Source organism: Alexandromys fortis, unplaced genomic scaffold (genome assembly GCF_014885135.2).
Source record: "Alexandromys fortis isolate MF-2015 unplaced genomic scaffold, M_Fortis_MF-2015_v1.1 scaffold_18, whole genome shotgun sequence".
Taxonomy (NCBI): domain Eukaryota; kingdom Metazoa; phylum Chordata; class Mammalia; order Rodentia; family Cricetidae; genus Alexandromys; species Alexandromys fortis.
The window spans coordinates 5,103,457-5,121,621 of record NW_026067897.1 but is presented as its reverse complement, the minus strand read 5'-3'; the positions used below and the strand labels follow the sequence as shown (position 1 = coordinate 5,121,621).

General features: G+C 50.2%; 1 protein-coding gene across 4 annotated transcripts; it reads left to right on the top strand.

Moving 5' to 3' along the window:
- The first annotated feature begins 1,474 nt into the window (after positions 1 to 1,474).
- Positions 1,475 to 16,993, top strand: Gem (GTP binding protein overexpressed in skeletal muscle). Of its 4 annotated transcripts, none has more exons than XM_050118788.1 (5): positions 1,475 to 1,804; positions 3,124 to 3,460; positions 8,544 to 8,620; positions 9,395 to 9,599; positions 10,772 to 16,992. In XM_050118788.1, the coding sequence occupies exons 2-5, from the start codon at positions 3,133 to 3,135 to the stop codon at positions 11,047 to 11,049; spliced, it is 888 nt and encodes a 295-aa protein (XP_049974745.1). In that variant the 5' UTR covers positions 1,475 to 1,804; positions 3,124 to 3,132; the 3' UTR covers positions 11,050 to 16,992. The 4 variants fall into 4 exon arrangements, with proteins under 4 accessions (XP_049974745.1, XP_049974734.1, XP_049974753.1 ...); XM_050118777.1 differs by having other exon boundaries at positions 1,481 to 1,835; XM_050118796.1 differs by lacking the exons at positions 1,475 to 1,804; positions 10,772 to 16,992 and adding exons at positions 2,656 to 2,752; positions 9,791 to 10,764.
- Positions 16,994 to 18,165: the final 1,172 nt, after the last annotated feature.

Sequence of the window (18,165 nt, the reverse complement as noted above, 5' to 3'; positions counted from 1 at the left end):
TGTGTGTGTCTTTCTTCCTCCTCTCCATCTCTCTCTCTCTCTCTCTCTCTCTTTCTCTCTCTCTCTCTCTCACACACACACACACACACACAATGTGTGTGTCTTTCTTCCTCCTCTCCATCTCTCTCTCTCTCTGTCTCCATTTCGTTTCTCCCTTCTCCCTTCTCCCTCCTTTCTCTCCCCCAGTCCTCTCTTTTTCTCTCTACCTCTGCATCTGTTGCTCCTGGCTAACCCTGTGGATGAAGAGAGGTACCCAGAGCATTATAGAACCCAGAATGCACTTCCAGCTTGGCCATCTCCTCTCTGAGTAGCCTTCATGCCTCTGGCTCGGCTTCCTTGCGCATAAATAAGATTGGGGCTCCACCCCGAGACTAAAGCTCTCTAAATTACTTGGTGGAGTCTCTGTCTCTGCCAAGCTGGTCCCTGACAGGCCCCAGAAGCCAGTTACTTGGATAGTTCCCAAATCAGATAGATGGCTTGCAGGAAAACTGGGAATCTATTGTACCCCAGAGCAGTCCAGCAGCCGCAATAGACATCGGTGCTTCTGGCTGCTTCCCACCAGCCAGCCCAGAGCAGAGGCTGGCCAGAGAAGCAGATGGATGTGTTGGACAGGCTAGCAAGACTCTAAACACAGCATGCGGGAAATACCCATGTCCCGTGGGGAAGAGGTCACTTAGTGGTGCAGTTGCAAAGTTGTTCAGACTTGGTTCTGAATGCTGCCCCTGCCACCCACACTGACCTTGGGCAGGTTCCCTGGCAGTATTACTAGTTCCTCCATCTACAACAGCTGTAAGGAGCAAGGTCCCCGGCCCACTAGCACCACAGGTTTTTGGAAATCCTAGCAAATGTCTGTAGCAGTTGTGATCGTGTGTCCTTCACGGCCAGGACTCTCGGGGGATCCGGCCTGGGCATCTCCCCATACCCGGGAAGCCCAGGCTCCAGGCCACCGTTCCTTCCATGCCAAGCAGCTTGGTTCTCAGATGCTCCAATTGGGATGTGATTAAATTTCTGATTGAGGAGCTTCAGCATCATGGTCAGAACAGGAGGAGGCAGTGTTTATCATCAGCTGCTCAGAGCCAACCTGCCCTTTCCAAGGTCTCCCCAACTCTTTCATCTGCCCCCCTGTCTTTGGGCCTCGGCCAGAAGAGGGAAACGAAGTCCTCCCCCTCTCCCCAATCCAGAGAGAAGGTGCTGCGAAGCAGGAAGAGCACCATTGCCCTGCCCACCTAGGGGGACTGTAGCCCCCGTCCTGGAAGCCGAAGCCTTGCTCGCTCAGGCAGGTCTGCTTTCTTGGCGAAGTGGACTGGCAACTCAGGGCAGTCTCTTTCCCCATCCTTTGTTCAGACAGATCACAAGTGCCCTGCTGGGAAGGGCGATTAAGTAGCACTAAGTGTATTTTTCCAGTGTGCACCTGGTAGAAAGAAAATAAAACAAAATCAAGGAGGCCAAGGATTAAACTGTCTTTTTTTTTCTCTCTCTCTCTCTCTCTCCCTCTCTCTCTCCCCTCAAGGGGCGAGGGGGATCACATGACTGCGAGTAACTGATTTAGCCAAGTGGCTGCAACTCCAGAGTTTGCTGCAGAGCCGCCCCCTCCCGGCGGGAGCGCTGACGTCACGGAAAAGCCCCGTCGCGGGGACGCCGAGCACTATAAAGGGCTGCCAGCAGCGGTGGCTTTGGGAGGCAGCACTGCCAGCGGATACCACACAGCCGCGGGTTGCGGAGCCAGCATCGCAGGCATCAGGCATTGCAGCAGGCATTGTGCCGACAGACGGCAGACGTCCACCCAGCGGCCGGGTACAACCAAGTAAGAGGGCATCGCCGAGCGGCAGTCCCCGGTAGGAGTCGCGGTGGGGAGGGGCGTGCCTGGTCTCTGAACTTTTTAAGTTGGGAAGGGAGCCCCTCGGCTGTGAGGTCTGTCCTGGGGGTTCTGCCATGGGAGAAAGAAGTTCAGGTGCAAAGGATGCGCTTCTCATGGGGGTTCCTTAATTCAGTTTTCAGAGAAGTGTCACCTTACCGAGTAGGTGGCCAGGCGCCCAATTCGCCAGCCCAGAAACCGTTAAAAAGAAACCCGCTAGTTCTGGCTAGTGGCTTAGGAGTTGCGGTGTGGAGCAGGGTGTGCAAGCTCTGTGCGAGCTTCGCGCTCACGCGGGGCACTTGCTGAGTTAACCGTGGATGCTTCTGCGTTCTCCCGGGTAGTCTTGGTGGAACAGACTGCCCTGACAGGTGAGGAAATCTTGCAAGGAGAAAGTTGTAGGAAGTCGTTGAGTGTCTCTTCGCTGAGTCTTTGACCTTCTTTACTTCAAGAAGGTGAAACTAATTAAATAGATGAGCTAATTAAATAGATCTTGGAGTGGGCGAGGTTCGTTAAGAGTGAAGCACTTTCTGTGTAAGTTTGATGTGTCCAAATGTGAGCAGGTCCTACCCGAGTCAGAAGGGTGAAGCTCAGGGCTAGTATGCTAAACAGTATCCATGAGCAAGGGGGCAGAGGTAAAGCTTAAACCTCAAACAGAGGCACCCCACTCCCCAAATAATGTTCTCTTCAGGCAGCTGTAGAACATCAGGGCAACTTTACTAAACATGGAAGTTCCCCCAAAGTGCCTGTCCAGCTCAGCCAGGGGAGTGATGTCATTGCCACGTGTTCCCCACTGAGGCACAAAAGCCTGCAAGACGCTGGTGCGATTAAGAGCCATGTTTAGACAAGAGCAGCTAACCCTGGCCAGCTGGTCCCCACTGCGCAGACTTGTTGCCGATGGTAAAGCCATTTCTGGAGGCAGTGGGTTCTTCCAGCTGCCTCTGCGCCAGCTCCCAGTGGGATTTTCAAAGTTACTTTAAGGATGAAGGAAGCTTATGGGCAGTTGGTGATGCTATTGGAACCGCAAATGACAGCCTGCTTGAGAAACCAGTCTCTCTCTCTCTCTCTCTCTCTCTCTCTCTCTCTCTCTCTCTCTCAAAATTTTGCTTGCTAAGTAGGGCCTTGGTAACTGTTTCATTGGTGTTCCTTATAGTAAGAATGCTTAATTCTTACCCATCAAATGAAATACCACCGACGAGGACCGTGTTTGCACCCCCTTGGGCCTAGTTCATCCTTGCTAATATTGGCATCTTGTCTGCTTGGCTTCCCAGGACCCCACTATGACTCTGAATAATGTCACCATGCGCCAGGGCACTGTGGGCATGCAGCCACAGCAGCGCTGGAGCATCCCTGCTGACGGCAGGCATCTGATGGTCCAGAAGGATCCCCACCCTTGCAACCTCCGCAACGGCCACTGCACTGCTCCTGAAGACCACTGCCGGCAAAGCTGGTCCTCCGACTCCACGGACTCCGTCATCTCCTCTGAGTCGGGGAACACCTACTACCGAGTGGTGCTTATAGGCGAGCACGGGGTGGGCAAGTCTACATTGGCCAACATCTTTGCAGGTGTGCATGACAACATGGACAGCGACTGTGAGGTCCTGGGAGGTAGGTGGCCCAGCCCTGGTGGACTTCTGTCTTGTAGGCTGGAAGAGCAAGAGTGCTCGGGTCATTTTCTCTGCGGAATTGGAAGCCAGGCATGATGATATGTGCTTGGTGATCCCAGCTCTGGGAAGGTGGAGGCCATCCTCAGCTATGTAGTGAGTCTGAGGCTAGCCTGGGCTACGTGTCGCTGCCTCAAAAAATAATAAATCAAAACAAAATGTATCTTCAGAATTAGGAGGAAATCTTTTTGATACCGAGATGGGTGGCCGAGGTCAAACCCCAGTCCTTACAAAGGCCCTCAGGACAAAAAAAGAAAGAAGAAAAAAGAAAAGAGAAGAACACGTGTACACAGCACCAGAATCTATTGCCCCGAGCCATCAGGGGGCTTTCTAAGGTCAAGTCTGAGGGGTCCAGGGAGGCTGAATCTGGCCTGGATAATTTTTGAAGAGGTGATCAGCCCAGACACTTTTTTTTATGATTGTGCATAAAACCAAACTGATTTTGGGGAAGCACAAAACCCTGTTAGAGCGCATCATTTGGCTGCATCCACTGATACCAGAGGAATTTACAAGGGTAGCGAGGTCCAATGCTATACTTGAAGTAACATGATAATTTAAAAAATCAAACTATAGCCGGGCGGTGGTGGCGCACGCCTTTAATCCCAGTACTCGGGAGGCTGAGGCAGAGGCAGGCGGATCTCTGGGAGTTCGAGGCCAGCCTGGTCTACAAGAGCTAGTTCCAGGACAGGCTCCAAAGCCACAGAAAAACCCTGTCTTGAAACCCCCCCCCAAAAAAATCAAACTATAAAAATGATGATAAATGCCCTGTGTAGAGTCTGGCAGGGTTTCCACATGGGTTTCTCCATATGGTCTTATTTCAAATATTTATTTATTCAGTCCTTACCTAATTCTAGACCTAGTTCATTAAGACATATATTATAGCACCACAGGTGATAGCTTTACATTCTGGGGTAGACATTACAACTCTAATGATCAGTTATTTCCACGCAGCGCCCTTCAGCTAGAGCCCCAACATCGGCACACAAGCCCAGAGCAGCGGCATACCCCATTTACAGTGTAGAGATGGAGGAAGGCGTGCTCAGTGTTTGCACGCTTCACATGGTCTGTCTCCACTTTCAATCCACTGAACCCCTCACGGCAGACTTTGGGGTGAGGGGAGTAAGGATGGGAAAGATGGCTTCTGTGACTCGTTTCTCTCTACCCAACTTGTGTAAACCCTGGCCCTCACTACCATGGCCCACGTCATTCTCCTCAGCTGTCTTCCAGTCAGGAAGTCCATTGCTTCAAGAGGCAGCTCAGGGACCCACCAGGAAGGATGACTCGCTGACACAGTACCCATTTCTCTCCTCACTCTGGAATCTGGGGGGACTAAGCGAGAGTCAGGGGAGACACAGGGCAGGTGTGCAGCTGCTTCGCTCTTAGTGTAGACTGGTGGGTGCCAGAAGACAGCAGAAGAGGGGGCGCTGGTGCCAGAGTGGGCGTTGGCGGTGGAGGGGGCGCTCTGCGGAGTGCCTCCTGTTGGCTGTTGTCTACCTAGGCCTATCATGGTGTCTGCCTGTGCGTGAATGGGGTCTGGGAGGGAATGAGAGGCGGAGTGGCAGATGGAGAATCACCCCTTTGGGGAAGCTGCGTGTGGAGGCTGGGTTGGCGCTCTTTCACTCACTCCACCATGCATGGGGTCCATGCTATGTGTTGGCACCGTGTTAGGCCTTTCGTGTGTGCTTTTGGCAATGTGTACACGGATAGATGCAATACAATGCGACTGCCCCCACTTTCAAGGTGTTGGGGTGGAGGCTGACAGAGTCAAGTGACTTCCTTCACTGTCCTCTGCAGGCCTAGGACTTAACTTCCCGGTGCTGATAAGCACACAGCACGTGGGTACCCAGTGATGGCCGACTGTTAGAGTTCAGTGCCAGTGGCCTTGACTTACAGCATGGTGCATTAGAAGCACCAGGAAAGCAACAGTAAATTGCTCTGAGGGCTGGTAGGGCTGGTGTATGGAAGGGATTGGCTAGGTGGTGGTGTTTTATTTGTGTAAAGAGGGAGGAGTTGAAAAGTTAGTGGATAACAGGCTTCTAGAAGTGTTTGCCTATTCGGAGGGGCGGTGTCAGTGCAGAGGGTAATAGCCAATAAGCATAGAGGGATTGCCTGATTGATCTGCAGCTGGTTTCGTTGGAGAGCGAGGGGCTGGGGCTCTTCCTTAACTGCCTGCTCACCTGAGCCTCTGATAAAGAGAAGCTTCTCAGTGAGGGACACGCTCAGTCCTCTTAATTCTATTCCTTTGATTTAGAAGTGGACCCTCATTCTCACGGACTCGTTAGCTTTGTGTTTCCCCAGAGGAAGGGTTTCCGGGGTATGCCCGTGCATTGCTTTCCTCTTTCCAGCATTAACCGGGGTGCGCATGCTGGTCTCCCCACATTTCTCCTAATAAAGATGGCTGTTATTCCAGACTACTGCAATGGTCCATGGTTCTCTGTGCATAGTTATTTCACCTGTGCATCCCCCCCCCCCCCCCCCCCCCCCCCCCCCCCCCCCCCCCCCCCNCCCTGCCCCCCCCCCCCCCCCCCCCGTCCATCCATCCATTGGCTCCTTCACTTTGAGACAGTTCCTTAGCACGAACCACAGTACTTGATGAGGCGCGGTGGGGGTGCAGACCCCTGGAGCTTCCTCTTGGCAGTGCCTTACAATGTGCCGTGGAGGTCAGACACACACACCAACCGGAAAGCAAGCTGGGATGGGACAGCATTCTGAGTTACAAGGATAAAGTGGAATTCAGGGGGTCAGAAAAGGCTTGGTGGAAGAGGCCATCTCTGGGCTGGCCTTAAAGACAGCTAGGCTAAGAGATGGTGCTCACGCGTACACGAGCAGTCTGGCAAAGAGCTCTGGGTTTGAAATGTAAGGCGCAGGTTTAGAATCTTCCACCCCGAGGTGATTCAGGCTGTAGCTATGTGCCCTTGGCTCAGCCTCTTCACCCTAGGAAGCTTCCTCACATGTATAATTGGGGAGACACTTCCTAGGGTGGTCTGGGGACCAAGGGAGAGAGCAGTAAGTGTGTGGCACAGTGTGGGCCTGTGGTGCACACAGAATAAACACTGTTTACTGTCGACTCTGCATCTCCATCTCTGTTTCTGTCAGAAAACTGAGCCTTGGGCAACTTACATCGTTTAGAGCCACGTGGGAAAGGAAGGGCAGCTCTCAGATTTGAATTCAGGTTTGTGTGTGCCCCGAGCCGCAATGCTATGGCGTTTGCTGCTTATCCATTCAGTGCTCAGGTTTATACTGAGCATATACAAAGGGTCAAGCACATTGTGGGCACGGGGCGAAGGGAGCCACAGAAGGCAAAGCAGCTATAAATCTCTGTCCTAGGGAGACAACTGGGCAGGGGGCTAGCACAGTGCAGGAAGTAACTGGCATGTGTTACATGCTAGGTGAGATGCTAGGCTGCAAAGATGCATAGATCAGGGAAAGAAGTGCAGAGTTCTGGTGCGATTTTAAAGGCACATTCAGAAAACACCCGGTTAACAGGGACAGGGACAAGCCTCGCTCGGACTTAAAGGGGAAGAGCCAGGCACAAGGACCAAAAGAGATACATTGTCATGAAAGTTACAGTTTTCAGAAGTTGCAATTAAAAGCAGGAAACCCAGAGTAGGCACCTGGTAGTTGTGCCGGGTTGATGGGAAAACCTCTCAGAAAAATTCCAGGCCAGCCTGCCCTTCCAACCCCTGACAGGGTTTTTCCAGATGGAACTCCTCTGGCCCTCGACTGCTCTTACCCTTCACCTACTGCTAATCTTGGCCCAAGTTCAGAGGGAAAGTGTCCATGACCAAGAGAAGTTGCCTTTGACAGGAAAACACAAGCTGTGTTGTGTATTTGTTTTCAAAGACGGAGAAGCCAGGCGTGAGGTCACATTCCTGTAATCCCAGCACCTACGGGGCAGCTTCCAGGCCAGCCTGTGAGTTCCAGGCTGACCAGGGCTACCGGTGAGAACCCATCTCACCCCAGTCTCACGCAACAAAACAAAGGGGCAGCAGGTGGAAGAAGATAAATGACGAGCCAACTAGGGACACCTCAGAATATTTGCTCTTGTGTGTCTGCAAAGAGGAGAGACATGGCTAAGCTTCGAGCCCCTGAACTTTCCACTGAGTAAATGGTCAGGGACCACCCACTGGTGCTCACAGTGGATTTTCCATGAGGCCCATGGAAACAGAGCTTATAGTTAAAATGTCCCACGACGGAGCTTACCGTTAATGCTTCCTCTGGGCTTCGTCCCTTGAATTGGGGTCAAAAGTTCTTTGGGAGTTTATTTATCCCTATAAATGGTTTTCCTCCAAAGAGGCTCAAGAATGATGGGAATAAGTTCCCTTTAATTCAAGTGATTTAGCCATCCACATATAAAACTGTGGAAGATGTCTTAGTAGGACTGGAGGACTGTGTGCCGCATGCTGAAGGAGAGCAGTAGTGTGTGTGTGTGTGTGTGCAGATACACAGAGAAGTCAGAGACTGAGCCAACTTCCTAGCCCTTACAATAGTCATCTGTTAATTTTTTCGCAAATGTTTGTATATTTACATAATTTGTTGTATATGTACTAAGTACATTCTCTGTCTCTGTCTGTCTGTCTGTCTCCCTCAGTGTGTATGCGTGTGCATAAGATATACATGTTCTTGTGAGAGCACGTATGTGTGTATATGTGTGCATGTGCACACGGATGCAAGAAGTCATTCTCAGGGGCTGTTCTTCCAGAACCATCCGTGTTGTTTTGTGAGAGAGAACCTCTGGGTTTGGAGAGACTTGAGCTGGCTAGGCTGGCTGGCCAGTGAACCCTAGGGACATGCCTATGGGTACGCCTGTTTCTGCGCCTGCCCCCAAAGCAAGGGTTACAAGTGCTTGTCACCTTGCTGGGCTTTCATGTGGATTCTGAGGAGAGAACTCAGTTCCCGTGCTTGCAAAGTGAGCACGGTGCTAACTGAGAGCTGTCTCCTCAGCGCTCACGGAGCGTATTTTCTAGTGTGAATCTGACAGGAGCCTTTTATGCCTGACTCTGATAGCAATGTCCTTTCTCTTCTAGAGGACACATATGAGCGCACCCTGGTCGTTGATGGAGAGAGCGCAACAATTATTCTCCTGGACATGTGGGAAAATAAGGTATGCATGACCCGCCGCTGTGGGTGTGTTCTTTTAGGGCTTGCTTTTTGACAGGCTGCTTTGTGCCAGGGTGACCTTGTCCCACACAGTGGATGCTCCAGAGGAGGTGGGCTCATCTGCTTGATTAGCATTTACTTCTGGAGAGCAAGAGCGTGCGGAGGAACAGGTCGTCCACAGACGAGCCCTAAAGAACAAACAAATTGCAGCAGCTTGCCCTGAGTTCTGTTAAAAACCACAAGAAGCGTATTTGTTTTAGGAAAAGTTCAAGCGAGCATGGCCACTCATTTCCAATGACACAAAACCACTTTGTGTGAAGCTGGCCTTCCCAAAGCTGCACGCCAGCATGGCTTTGGGCAGGCTTTGGACCTCCCAGCACATACACAAGGTCATTTGTTGGTTGAGAACCCTCCTGTTCTCACCAAAGAATTCTTAATTCTACCCTCTGGGGAAGACAAAAGGAAGCTCATAGGAAGTCGGGAAAGGCCTATTTTTGGCAGGTTAGATGGAAATTGGAAACACTGTTTGTCAAAGATGTTTGTATGCATCATCAGACCAGCTCAAGCTGCAGTAATTGGGAAGGAAGTTTTTTGGTACAGAAACGATACAGACTTTCTTTTCGTCCCTAGACATCTTGGAAGACCAGAGCATTCTGAGGGGTGGGAAGTAGTTTTCTTCCTCTCTCTTACTTGGGGAAGATATACAGTTTCTTTGCAACAGTGACATCTCGATTTTCAGGCTGGCCTGAGCTCACGGCAGGTCTTCTTGCTTCTCTAGGGGGAGAGCGAATGGCTCCAGGACCACTGCATGCAGGTTGGGGACGTCTACCTGATTGTCTACTCTATCACAGACCGAGCAAGCTTTGAGAAGGCCTCCGAGCTAAGGATCCAGCTCCGCAGAGCCCGGCAGACAGAGGACATCCCTATCATTTTGGTTGGCAACAAAAGTGACTTAGTGCGGTGCCGAGAAGTGTCTGTGTCAGGTGAGGCCCTGGGCACCGCCCTTGTACCACACACACTGGCCTGCAGGCAGGTTCCCTTCCCCTCCCCCTGCGAGGCTGCAACCAGGGGCGCAGTGGGGTGCTCCGTGGAGTTTCTTGTCTAAGATGCCCATGGTTCTCATCCTTTGTATTAGTCTCTGTCTCTTATTCTCCTTATCCTGGTCTTCCTGCAGGGTTCCAGGTTCTCCCCACTGACCTTCTTTTGGGAAGAGAGCATCCTCAGGAATTTACTGGCAGTCTTAACCTTTGCCCCACGTCCTTCTGTTCTCCAAGCAGATTTCAAGTTCAAGGGAGGAAACGTGGTTTAGTAATGCAGGGGTGGGGAGCTCTGGCTTGGGAGGCAAACAAAACAGCAATTATCCTCGGGTTGTTTATGTCCATCTAGTATTCTGGTCCCCAGCCTCTCCTTCTAAGCTTCTGGGAGGGCATCAGACTGATGGAACCACACCTGCTTCTTCATCCTTGGTTCAAAGGATAATTCCTGTTTGACGAGTGTGCCTCGTATTTTTTTTTTAGGACCCTCAAGATTGTTTGTATTGGTTTCGTGTAGATTTAGTAGGACCATAAAAATAAAGCGTGGCATTTTTAGTCCCCGCTCAGTCAAGACAATCTCTCCAAGCAGTTGGGCTGTCTTGTAGGACACACAGTTTCAGTGTTTATTTCTTTTCAAACTAAAACTTGGACACATAGTTATTAAACCCAGTGGAGTTTCAGAAAAGCTTGAATAGAATAGTTTGATGTAACCATATTATATATTTATAAAGCCATCATTTTTCCTCAAAAGATCTCATCTCATCATACTTTTTTATCTTTTTAAAGAGAGGAAAGCTAAGTAGCAGAATTCGAATTACAGGTTTTGGGGAAGGAAACGGAGTCAGGAGAAAGTGTATGAGTTTGGGCGTGGAGCAGGACTGGGTTTGCTGTCTCTGTCAGCTGCCCGAGTTCTTGCATGTTTTTAAAACACCTCAGCCAGTTTCTCCACCTAGCTGATGAGAGAGGCTGTGTGCCCTGCTGCCTCCCTCCTCCTATAAGGTAGTCTGCGGCCCAATGTTACCCTAGTGCAGTTTTGGAGACGTGTCCTCCAGCGCGGCCACGTGGTGCAGGATCGTACTCTGTGGCCCCTCTGACTTCCTTCTCCCCTCCTCCTTTTCCAGAAGGGAGAGCCTGCGCGGTGGTGTTCGACTGCAAGTTCATTGAGACCTCTGCGGCTGTGCAGCACAACGTGAAGGAGCTGTTTGAGGGCATCGTGCGGCAGGTCCGCCTGCGCCGGGACAGCAAGGAGAAGAACGAGAGGCGGCTGGCCTACCAGAAGAGGCGGGAGAGCCTCCCCAGGAAAGCCAGGCGCTTCTGGGGCAAGATTGTGGCCAAGAACAACAAGAACATGGCCTTCAAGCTCAAGTCGAAATCCTGCCATGACCTCTCTGTGCTCTAGGTACCCCGCGTCACCCAGATGTCCCCCACGGGACATCGTTGAAGGCCTTTGGGACCAGTGATCTATATTAGATTGACTACATAAGCATTGTTTGAGATGGCTTCCCCGATTGCAGATGGGAATCGACAGGTTAGCCTCATGGGCAGCCACGCGCACGGGCAGGGAATCTTTGTCAAGAGTCAGTATTCTTAGAACAGCTTGGCCTGCTACACGGACACCTGGGACTCGTTTAGGGCATGTCTGGGGTTCACATGAGCTTTTATTCCCTCTTCTAAGGGAAGCAGAATATCGAAACTTACCCAGAATGCCTAGAACAGGCGTGTCTCATCATCGAAGTTTCGCCCAGTTTTGCTCTCTGTGAATCTGATGCCCTTGAGTCCTACAGAAACCTAGGGAAAGGGTGAGAGCTTGTGGGAAGGGGGGCTTTTCTGCACACGTGTCTCCCTGCAGGGGCAGAGCAGAACTGTCCCCTTCATGGCTGTGAAGGGAAGCAGCGCTGGAGTTGGCTGGGTGGAGACGGACGTGTACTGACAGGGTTTGTTTAGAGACCACAGAGATTTGTAGTCTTTGGAGCTGATCCGTTTAGCACTTAGAGGTTCAAAAAACTGTTTACTTATGTGTCTTAAACAATTGTTTATTTTGAGGAAATCATTTTCACCAAACTCTACCTAGTCAAATCTTCTTTTTCGCTTTGTTGTTTTTTGAAATCATGGAGCTATCATAAAAGTGTTTTTTTAAAAAATCTCAGCTAATTGACAGCCTGGAGTGCAGAGTGATTGCTCTTTAAATATGGTCAACAACTGTTTTCCCAAAGCATATAGCAAGGCCCCAGCCCTGTACGCCGCAGCTGTGTTCTATTTATTATTATTTTGCAAATAGCCATTTTAACATTTGATAAAGCATATTTATGAACATATTTCTTACTGAGAAAAAGTCTGTTTTATTACCTTTTTTATCTTTTTCAAAATATGCGAGTTTTTACCTATATGTCTTATAATAAAATAAATAAAATCTTTGAAAAGGAAGGCATTCTGTTTTCCTCTCCGAATGAGCTCAGTACGATTATTTTCTGTGGCTTCTAGAGCAAGCTGCATTGCTGGGAGATGGACGGAGACACTGCTTCTCCTGTCGTTAGTGGTGGCTCAGTCCGCAGCTGTTTCTTCTTTATTTTGTGGAACCCCTGACTCCTGTCCTTTGGAATCATGGTCCGCATTAAAGAAGAGGTATTTTTGGCTGATTGAGCTGGGAAGTATTGGGGTCATAGAAAGCTGAGCTATAATCAAAGCCGATTGGCCTGTGGGCTTTTGCTTTGGGTCTGGCCAATTCCTGATGGAACAGATGGGTCCGGCATTGTCCCTGAGGGCTCACAGTCTTAGGCAGTGCTCAGACATTGGGGGGATTTAAAGCTCTCTCTGTCTCTCTGTCTCTCTCTGTGTCTCTGTCTCTCTCTGTCTGTTTCTGTCTCTCTCTGTGTGTGTTAGCTGAGGGCAGCGGACACTGATGATTTCCAGTCTGAGATCTCGCCAGGCAGAGTTTAAATTGTTTGCCCTCTCTGCCAATAACATGTCTCGGCCTGACTCCCAGGACACCTCTGCAAGGGCCGCATGTGTCTCCTGTTAGAACAGAACCTGCTGGTGTTCCTCTGCTGACTCCTCCTAGACCCTCCTTCCCTGTCACCCCACTATTTCTTTTTGAGGTTGTAGACACCCCAATAGTGTCACACCCATGGGATCTCCTGAATCATCTCAAACTTCTGTAGTTTCCAAAGGCGTTCCAAGTTTTGTTTGGAATTTCTTTTCCAAGTTGAGGGCAAGCGTTCCACATCTGTCCACTTTATATCTATGAATTGCTCAAGAAATTGCACAGGGAACTGATAGGAAAGAATCAGGTTGCGCGGGCCTGGGATGAACTTTGGCCCTACTCTGAGTCAGAGTGTCTCTGGATTGACAAATGTTTCTAGTTTTCCCATCTGCTAAAAGGACTCGCTAACAATACCTTCTTCGTGAGGTGGCTGGGAGAGTCACGTTTGTTTCTGCTGTGCTGTGAGGAGCTTGAGAAATGCGAGTTCTGCCACTCGTTGCTGTGTATCCTTCTGTGAAGCTTAGAACTGGCTTCTGATCCGTCTCTCCCAGTTCAGATGGAAACTCGTTCCAGTCCGAGATTGCCATGCCTTTCCCTTCCCCTCGTGTGGGCTGGGACTTTCATGGGTAGTTTCTTCTTGAATTTCATAGGTCTTTGGTGGCTCCACGAGGGAGGCGGAATTACTCACAGCACACACACACACACCAAGCACACATTGCCTACTATACATGCTGTGAACACAGCATACATACCAGGAATGCAAACTACACACACACACATACACACACACCACATACACACACACTACAATCTATGCATTTACACACTGCACACATGGCACACACTACGTCTATCCATTTACACACTGCACACATGCCACATATACACATACATACATTATATCTATGTATTTACAAACTGCACGCACACACACACTACATCTCTGTATTTTCATACTAATTTTTCTCTGTTTTAAAACTCAGCTTTTGCCCAGCAGAGTGGTGGTTCACACCTTTAATCCCAGCACTCGGGAGGCAGAGGCAGGCAGACCTCTGAGTTCCAGGACAGCCAGAACTAAACAGATAAATCCTGTTTTGTAAAACAAAACCAAACAACAACAACAAAGGCAACTAGCAAACCCCTCTTTCCCCTCAGTGGTAGAATCTGACAGACCTTTGAGACAGAGCGCTGCTCAGCACTGTCAGCAGGCTCAGAGCTGGACCTAGGCTGGAGATCCAGACTATTCCATGGGCTTTTGGTTGAGAGCTTTGGCTCTAGAGCCAGACAGACCTCGGCTTTGGCACACTACGGGACACTGAGAGTGACCCTCTTGATTCTCTCCCAGCCTCGTTTTCCTATCTGTACTACCAGGAGAACAAATGCCTTGTGGGATTTGATGAGCCCCTTGCTACCTCCTGGGAGAGCCTTGAGCCCTCCCTGTGGTGCATAGGCTCCTCCTCCCCCCAGGCTCCCTCCCTGTGGCCAGCATAGGCTCCTCCTCCCCCCAGGCTCCCTCCCTGGGGTGCAGCATAGGCTCCTCCTCCCCCCCAGGCTCCCTTCCTGTGGCCAGCATAGGCTCCTCCTCCCCCCAGGCTCCCTCCCTGTGGTCAGCATAGGCTCCTCCTCCCCCCAGGCTCCCTCCCTGGGGTGCAGCATAGGCTCCTCCTCTCCTCAGGCTCCCTCTTTCCTTATCACACACCCAGGCACTGCTCAGTGCTGGGAACATGATGACTAAGACATTGTCCTTGTCCTCAGAAACCTCATCCATCAGCAGGAAATCTGACTGTCCCCAGTGAACAAACATGGCATCATTGGACAAGGAAGAAAATAAAACAAAATATGGAGAGTATTATACTTGGAAGAGATTGTGTTTGCTTCCCCAAGGTAAACTTCAAATGAGAGAACATCACAAAAATGATTTGATTAGATGTAAAAAAGCAATCTGGGCTTCAAAATTTATCTTCGAGGGTAGTGGGGCGTTGGAGAAAGGTGAATTCCTAGTCCAGTCTTGGTTTTGCTTATCAATCCATGAGCTATGAAATGCAGGAAAGGAAGCAGACTGTGAGACATTTCCTTGGCTAAAGCCAGGTGCTGGGGTGCACACCTGTAATCTCAGGACTTGCGAGACTGAGGCTGGGGCACCACCTGGGCTGTCGAGCCAGACCCAGTGTAAAGATATATAAACAAGATCTCAGCCAAACTTAAGGAACTCCAGCTTATGTAAGGTACTGTGGGACACAGTACACTCACGGTGGGACAAAGCAGCTTGCCTTCAAGAAGATTATGGTTCATAATGGCCGGGAGCCGGTATGTGGTGAATGTGAACAGCTGCACAAGAACCTGGCGTGTGATGTGGAAGACAGTGACGGATGTGTGAGATGGGAGCGAGGGAGACAGAGAGACAGCCACACAGAGGGACAGACAGACACACAAACAGAGACAGAGACAGACAGACACACAAACAGAGACAGACAGACACATATATACACAGATACACACACACACAGAGACAGACAGACAGGAACTGAAGCAGACACATAAACTCATACATATACACAGAAAGACACAGACACACATACAGACAGACAGACACACACGGACAGACACATATACACACACACAGAGAGAGAGAGAGAGAGAGAGAGAGAGAGAGAGAGAGAGAGAGAGAGGAGAGAGAGAGAGAATATGTATGAGGATGGTCGTGGTTCAGAGAAGGTTGCCACAAAGAGGTTGGGACAACGAAGCTGTGTATGGAAGACTCCTTGGAGCTGCCAAGCTGGAAGAGCTATGGAAAAGTTCCCCGTCTCTGATGACAGGGACTCAAGTCCTGGTGTAGCTAGAACTGCAGCAGCGTCGAGTCCTGTTGTTTTAGCCTCTGAGCTTATGATGTTAGTACCAGCAATGCTAGGAAACTAAGCACCCGGGTCGTTCAGAACAAGGGATCTTAGTTGACCGAGATCTGCTCTATTTACCTAAAAGGTGAGGGGAAACGGCACTCACCGCCCAGGAATATGAGGCCCGAATGAGAGGCCCTCGTCTTCTTTACTTACTGATTCATCTTCTAAGAGGCGGGGATGGAGTGAGCTGGACAGATAAGCTGGGGAGAAGGTGCAGGCTATGTTGAGTTTCGAGCGGGGAAATCAAGTGACTAATCCCAAACAGGGCGTGTCCCTGATGCCGCCTCCGAAGGCTCAAGGGTTGAGGATGTTGGCTGGAAGTGGACGGAGAGATTCACTTCCGGTGAGCGGCAGGACGCCCCTGCCTTGGACTGGAGGACCGAGTGAGGTGGCTTACGCAGGGGAGAGTCCTCAGGTTCAGATGAGGCTCTCTTAGCATGTGCGTGCCTCCTAGAGAGGACACTGAGGGCCCATGGTGATCTCTCACGTGGACCAGCAAAGCCCCGAGGCCTGGTCCCCGCGAGGGCCAGATGACAGCACACAAGGGCACAGGGCAAGATGAAGATAAGGCGTGGCGTGAATGGGCCAAGGGCATGTCTGCACGACCTCACTGGAGTAAGGATGCGGGTTACAGATAGAGGACTGCTTGGAGGACAGGCACAGAAGACCAGGTGCCCCTGGACCTTGGGTGACTGACTGATCCAAACCACAGGAGCAGGGAACTATGTGTAGGGCACCTGTTCTCCTGGTCAGTGGAAGGGAAAGAAATATATACAAACCAAGGACTTAGGTTTTCCATAAAGGAATATATACAGGTGATTCTCTCTCTCTCTCTCTCTGTCTCTCTGTCTCTCTCCTCTCTGTCTCTCTCCTCTCTGTCTCTCTGTCTCTGTCTCTCTGTCTCTCTGTCTCTCTCTCTCTCTCTCTCTCTCTCTCTCTCTCCCCACAGAATAGCTTCACACATCAATGAGTCAACCAGACTCTTATCCCCCTCCACATTTCAATATTTATGTTCCAAAAATGGCTTTCAGTAGCCTAAAGTATTCCAGAGCACACTCAGGACACGGAGCATCTTGGAGAAACGTCCCCTTTCGGAACTTCACCTACTGTTACTTAGGTTTAGTGGGGCAGCGGTCACGTAAGTAAACACTAAGGTTCCCCTGCATCTTTCAGTCTAAAAGGAGTTTAACGTCTGGATTTACCTCCTCTGAGGAAAATCACACTGTGAGAATACTGAGGAGGGTCCACTAGCTTCATCCAGAGACCCCGTGCTGATGGCTGACCTGGAGGAGAAATGGCTCGCTTGCATACGATGTTGCTGGATGCACTTCTGGGGAAATGCGCATCACCAAGGAAGGGCACATCCGTGACTATCAGAAAATGGATGTGGAACAGGCCGAGGAGGCATTCAACTTAAGACATAGGCTTTAACTTGGCTAAAAAAAAAAGCACAGTCAAATATATTTGAAAGCAATCATTTCTTTCTCTGTAAACACTAGACCAAGGAGGTGGGAGTGGAAATCCTATTAAAAAAAAATCCAAAGGAAATTGCTTTGTGATTCATCTGTTTGATTATAAGATGGAGCTGGTGGCCTGCCATAATGTTGTTTCAGTATTTGGAAACGGCTTGTGAGGATCTTGGATTATAGGAGGAACGATCGGGAAAATAGAGTTCCTAGCTGGGCTGGAAAATTAAGAGTAAGTGAAACCATGGCCTCAAGATGTCTTTGGACAAGAACGGCAAACGTCCGAGAATAGTATCAGGAAGGCAGGCGGCCCTGCCATCGGCCCCGCTGCCATTCCATGGGCGCCGAGAAGGGCATATGCTCGCTGTCATGTGTAAATGATCTGAGTCATTGCCAGCAGACTCTGTTGATGAGGATGGGAGCGGCTGATGTTTATTTTGGGCTCTGTCACATGGCAGCACATGTAACTCCCTTGACTCCGAAAGATGACTCAAACTTAGAGGTCGAGAGGACCTTGGCTATGGGCCCCCCACTCCTCTTTATACAAAGAATTATCCCGAATCTGACACCAAGTGGTATTTGCCCCAGGTAACTCAGTAGCCCCGTTTGCTGTAGGTGCCGGATCATCACGGAGACCACGAGAGTATCTTGCCATGTCACCTGGGTGCACGGTTGTCAGGCAGAGGCTCTCTGGTCACTGTGCTTGTAGGTACCACATTCTCTAGACCTCTCTTCCCAGCACACACTAACAGAACTCACTTGTTCCAGGCTTTTGGCTTCTGCCGGGGGGTAAGGGCTGCTTTAGGGAAGCAGTGATGTTTTATATCAAAGAATGCTGGGCTCAGAGTGGGAAGTCCGAGATACCAGCCCCCAGTTTTGCTGTTCATGAAATCTTAACCCATCTACACAGAAGAACAATGTGAACTCCGGGGGTTTTTAAGATGACAGATGGCAAAGAGAGGGCATCTCATTCTCTACAGAGCCATCAACATCCTGGGTACTCGGGATGCTCCAGGACCTGCCTGCACGTCAATTGAGTTGATGATGCTTAAGAGAGAATTCCAGGTGTCTCGCGTGCGTGGGAAGACCCTCGGGTCAGGGGGATCCTTTGATGACCACTTCCAGCATGTCCAGCCTTGCCCAGAATAGAGACAGACACCTCTTTTCGCCTG